Source organism: Limulus polyphemus, unplaced genomic scaffold (assembly GCF_000517525.1).
Source record: "Limulus polyphemus unplaced genomic scaffold, Limulus_polyphemus-2.1.2 Scaffold3328, whole genome shotgun sequence".
Classification (NCBI taxonomy): Eukaryota; Metazoa; Arthropoda; class Merostomata; order Xiphosura; family Limulidae; genus Limulus; species Limulus polyphemus.
The window spans coordinates 107,001-111,139 of NW_013668938.1; the positions used below are offsets into that span (position 1 = coordinate 107,001).

General features: G+C 29.3%; 1 protein-coding gene across 1 annotated transcript in view; it reads right to left on the reverse strand.

The window, feature by feature from the left end:
• Window positions 1-4,139, reverse strand: part of LOC106469157 (cytoplasmic tRNA 2-thiolation protein 1-like) — a 28,002-nt gene that overhangs the window by 3,328 nt on the left and 20,535 nt on the right. Inside the window, exons 11-14 of the mRNA XM_013929622.2 lie at window positions 3,126-3,184; window positions 2,204-2,263; window positions 1,877-1,964; window positions 359-395 (exon numbers count right to left, since the gene is read on the reverse strand). Coding sequence (XP_013785076.1) covers window positions 359-395; window positions 1,877-1,964; window positions 2,204-2,263; window positions 3,126-3,184 — 244 coding nt within the window. The remainder of the gene's footprint in view (window positions 1-358; window positions 396-1,876; window positions 1,965-2,203; window positions 2,264-3,125; window positions 3,185-4,139) is intronic.

The window sequence follows — 4,139 nt, forward strand, 5'->3', positions numbered from 1 at the left end:
AAGGTGGAAAATTGAAATGGAAGTCAAACTGCTGAAAAATTATAAAATGAATTTCAAAAAGAAGGTTTTGGAAACCCTTTGAACCATACTCAAGAACCTCTGACAGTTTGAAGGTGATCAGAGGCCTAGGACATTGAAATATTTTCATTATAGACAGACATAATCCATGTTACAGTATAGATCTACAGCTAAAAAACATCCTTACAAACTAATACTCAATAAATTTGTCAAATAAGACTAGTTATCCTTTTGTCTCTAATTCATACAAAGCATGATTATTTTACATAAAACTTAGAGTTATTACTTTCAACATTTTAATTCATACAAATGTGCAATAAAAAATTCACCAAAAACTTACCCTTCTCTTTACTTTACTGCTCTTTCCGATACCCAACCTGTAAGTCAATATTACAAACACATTTTAAAAATTATTTACATAACATTTTTGTGTTGTCTTATGAGGTATATCAATCTGTCAACTGAATACAATCAAGTTATATAAGGAGGTTTCACATATATTAATGAATTCTACTATATATAATACATGGTTTTAAAACAAATATCAAATGTATAATTATAGGGAAAAACAGATTTGTGAAGCATTGAAATCAGATTGAGTAAAAACTTTATGAGCAATCTTCTTGCTTTATTGAAATATAAAAAAATGTCAAACACACACATGACCAGCCCTGCCATGTCATTCTGTCTTTCAATAATTCTCTTTAACATTGCTATTGGATTATTTCTAGCCAAGAGAAAGAGCAGCCTTTTCTATACAAGATTCCTTGTACTGTTCTTTTGTTTTGAAACCTATAAATAGATATTTAGCCTAACTTTCATTCTTTGTAATTGTGTGCTTCTGTTCCGAGCAGCTGACAATTATTTTTCAACCTATTTATAGTAAAGTTAGAAACCCGGTTTTGAAACATTCTGTTCTATTGCCCGATATATTTCTTGTGTTCTAAAATGCACTAATGAGAACCATAGTACAAAGTGCTAAGGAAGTAAGTTCTTGATTATGAATTACTGAAACAGGTTTAAATTCTAATGTAAGTCCAAAACTTCTTGTTTTTTATTTATTGTTATATTCTTTTAACAAATTAACTAAATATAAAAATTAGAAACTTATTTGATTAGATAACAAAAAAGTACATCAAAAATTTCATGAGACCAGATCCAGCTAATTGTGTCATGTGATTGTAACTTTATCAGTTGCTCATACTAAGTTCTCCTGCTTTAGTTAATTGTCTGTCACATTACTAGATAGAAGTTAAAGGACATTGTAAAGTAACAAAATCAAATAGGTATGAAAGGTTAAATAGCTGAGGCTGTTACAATAAATAATTGTAAATGTCTGGTACAATCTGCAGTCATTCTTGAAAAAAAAATTATTGTTGATTTTATTTCATATTTAAATTTTTTCTTCTGTATATTGATACTTTCAATTACAGTTAAGTGTTAGGATAGAGAAAATATAGTTAAAAAAATTTTTGATATTCATTTAGTAGATTTTAGAGGATATGAAAATGAAATATAAAAACTTTAACATGAAAAAAGATATTTTTATTCTTATCATGCAAATCAACTTTTACTTTGACTGACTCAGAAAACTCTTCAAAAATTCAGACAAACATTTAGAAGAAATACTTTATTTAAAACCTTATTTTTTGGTATATAACAGACTTATGTTTACTAAAAGCTAGCCAGATTTCATGAAGATATATTTGTTATATTATACATCTACAACTTTGTTTCTAATCCAAACATTTTAAATTGTTCTCTACAAAGATACTAAATTTTGATGTTTCTAGTCTTAGTAAAATTCTGAATAAAACTTTGAAAATAATTTATGTTTGAAATATTGTGAGAGTCTTACTTAGGTAATCCTTTATTTAGCCCTTCCAGCATCACACATGCTTTACAAACTTCCTGGCTGGAGATATACCCACATCGAGTACACAGCCCTGTGGAAGAGAAAAAAAACAACCTCGGATGTGTTTAGAACTTAAACAGTGATGACATAAGAGCTAAGCTCTGACAGCACAAACTTGTCACAGGGAAATAACAGTAAACCTTATAGTGTAAAAATGAATATTTCTTGTGACTAGAAACTAAGACTGCAAAAGGCTCTTTGAACTGCAACGTTAACATCAAAAATCACTACTGTTACATACAAATATTTTCACCAAGTTTGTCTTCTTACCTTGGGTAGGCAGCTTGATTCCATCCTTGACTGACATACATTCTCCCGAGTGAATTATATCTAAAAAGCAAAAACAAAAAAAAAAGAATGTTCCTTAATGTCTAAAAATAATTGTGTAAATTACCAAAACTCCATGTTTCTGTGAATTTGTTGAGTCATTTAGCAATAAAAATATAAACATTTTACTGTAAATGAAAGACACATTTTATTAGCTGATACAGATTATTATTAAGTTAATAAAGGATTATGAAAATTTTCTGTTTATTTTGACAGCATGAACTATCACTAACTCCCAAATGATATAAGATCAAGAAGCAGACTTCATGTACACATTATCACAATGAGGATCTACAGATCCATCTCTCCTGTATATGGATTTCTACCAGAGGAGCTATCACCAACTCCCAAATGATATAAGATCAAGAAGCTGACTTCATGTACACATTATCACAATGAGGATCTACAGATCCATCTCTCCTGTATATGGATTTCTACCAGAGGAGCTACCACTAACTCCCAAATGATATAAGATCAAGAAGCAAACTTCATGTACATATTATCACAACAAGGATCTACAGATCCATCTCTCCTATATATGGATTTCTACCAAAGGAACTATCACTAACTCCCAAATGATACAAGATCAAGAAGCTGACTTCATGTACACATTATCACAACGAGGATCTAAACTGTATCAAAATTACTAAATAACATGGTTTTATTGTTAATATCTAATATTTTTAATGGCTGTTTATAACTGAATGTGCAAACGAAATTGTTTTGTATTTAATCAGTAAAAATATGTTCTTACCAGCTGCTTTATTCATGACTACCTATAACAAAAACATACTTATAAAAATTGCTTATATATATATATATATACTTGTTTCTCCACATCACTTTCAGTGTCTTTTATACATACCCAGAATAGCACTAGGCCTGACTGACTCTAAGTCTTTCAAGTAAGCTCTGGCATGGCCCCTGTTGTGAGACATCAGTTTTGTTTTAATTAATTTTTGTTTCTATGTATAACAATTTATTTGATAGAAAATACAATTTTTTGAAAAAACCTATTCAGATTCACCACACTGTTTTATTACTGTTATCATGAGTATAAAGTAGGCTTAGTTCAAAGTTTAATTAGAAACATCCTTTATTGCATTAATATGGAAGTATTCGAAAATCTTTCATTAAAAGTTCTCAGTTTTAAACTACACCACACATGTGCTTATTGTAATTCAGTAACAAAGAAGTTATACTTTGAACTATCCTCATGAATATCATATAAACATAAAGATACCACAATGTTTCTTGCATTGAAGGTTCTAAAGGTAATTAATTATTCAGTTTATACATTAGAAGACTAAACTGGTATAAAGTCATGGTATACAATGTATTACAATACACTGATAGACTAAGCTGGTATAAAGTCATGGTATACAATGTATTACAATACACTGATAGACTAAGCTGGTATAAAGTCATGGTATACAATATATTACAATACACTGATAGACCAAGGAGGAATAAAGCAATAACATACAATATAATACAATACACTGATAGACTAAGCTGGTATAAAGTCATGGTATACAATGTATTACAATACACTGATAGACTAAGCTGGTATAAAGTCATGGTATACAATATATTACAATACACTGATAGACTAAGGTGGTATAAAGTCATGGTATACAATATATTACAATACACTGATAGACTAAGGTGGTATAAAGTCATGGTATACAATGTATTACAATACCCTGATAGACTAAACTGGTATAAAGTCATGGTATACAATGTATTACAATACACTGATAGACTAAACTGGTTATTGTATACCATGACTTTATATACCAGCTTAGTCTATCAGTGTATTGTAATAAATATATTGTATACCATGACTTTTACCAGCTTAGTCTATCAGTGTATTGTT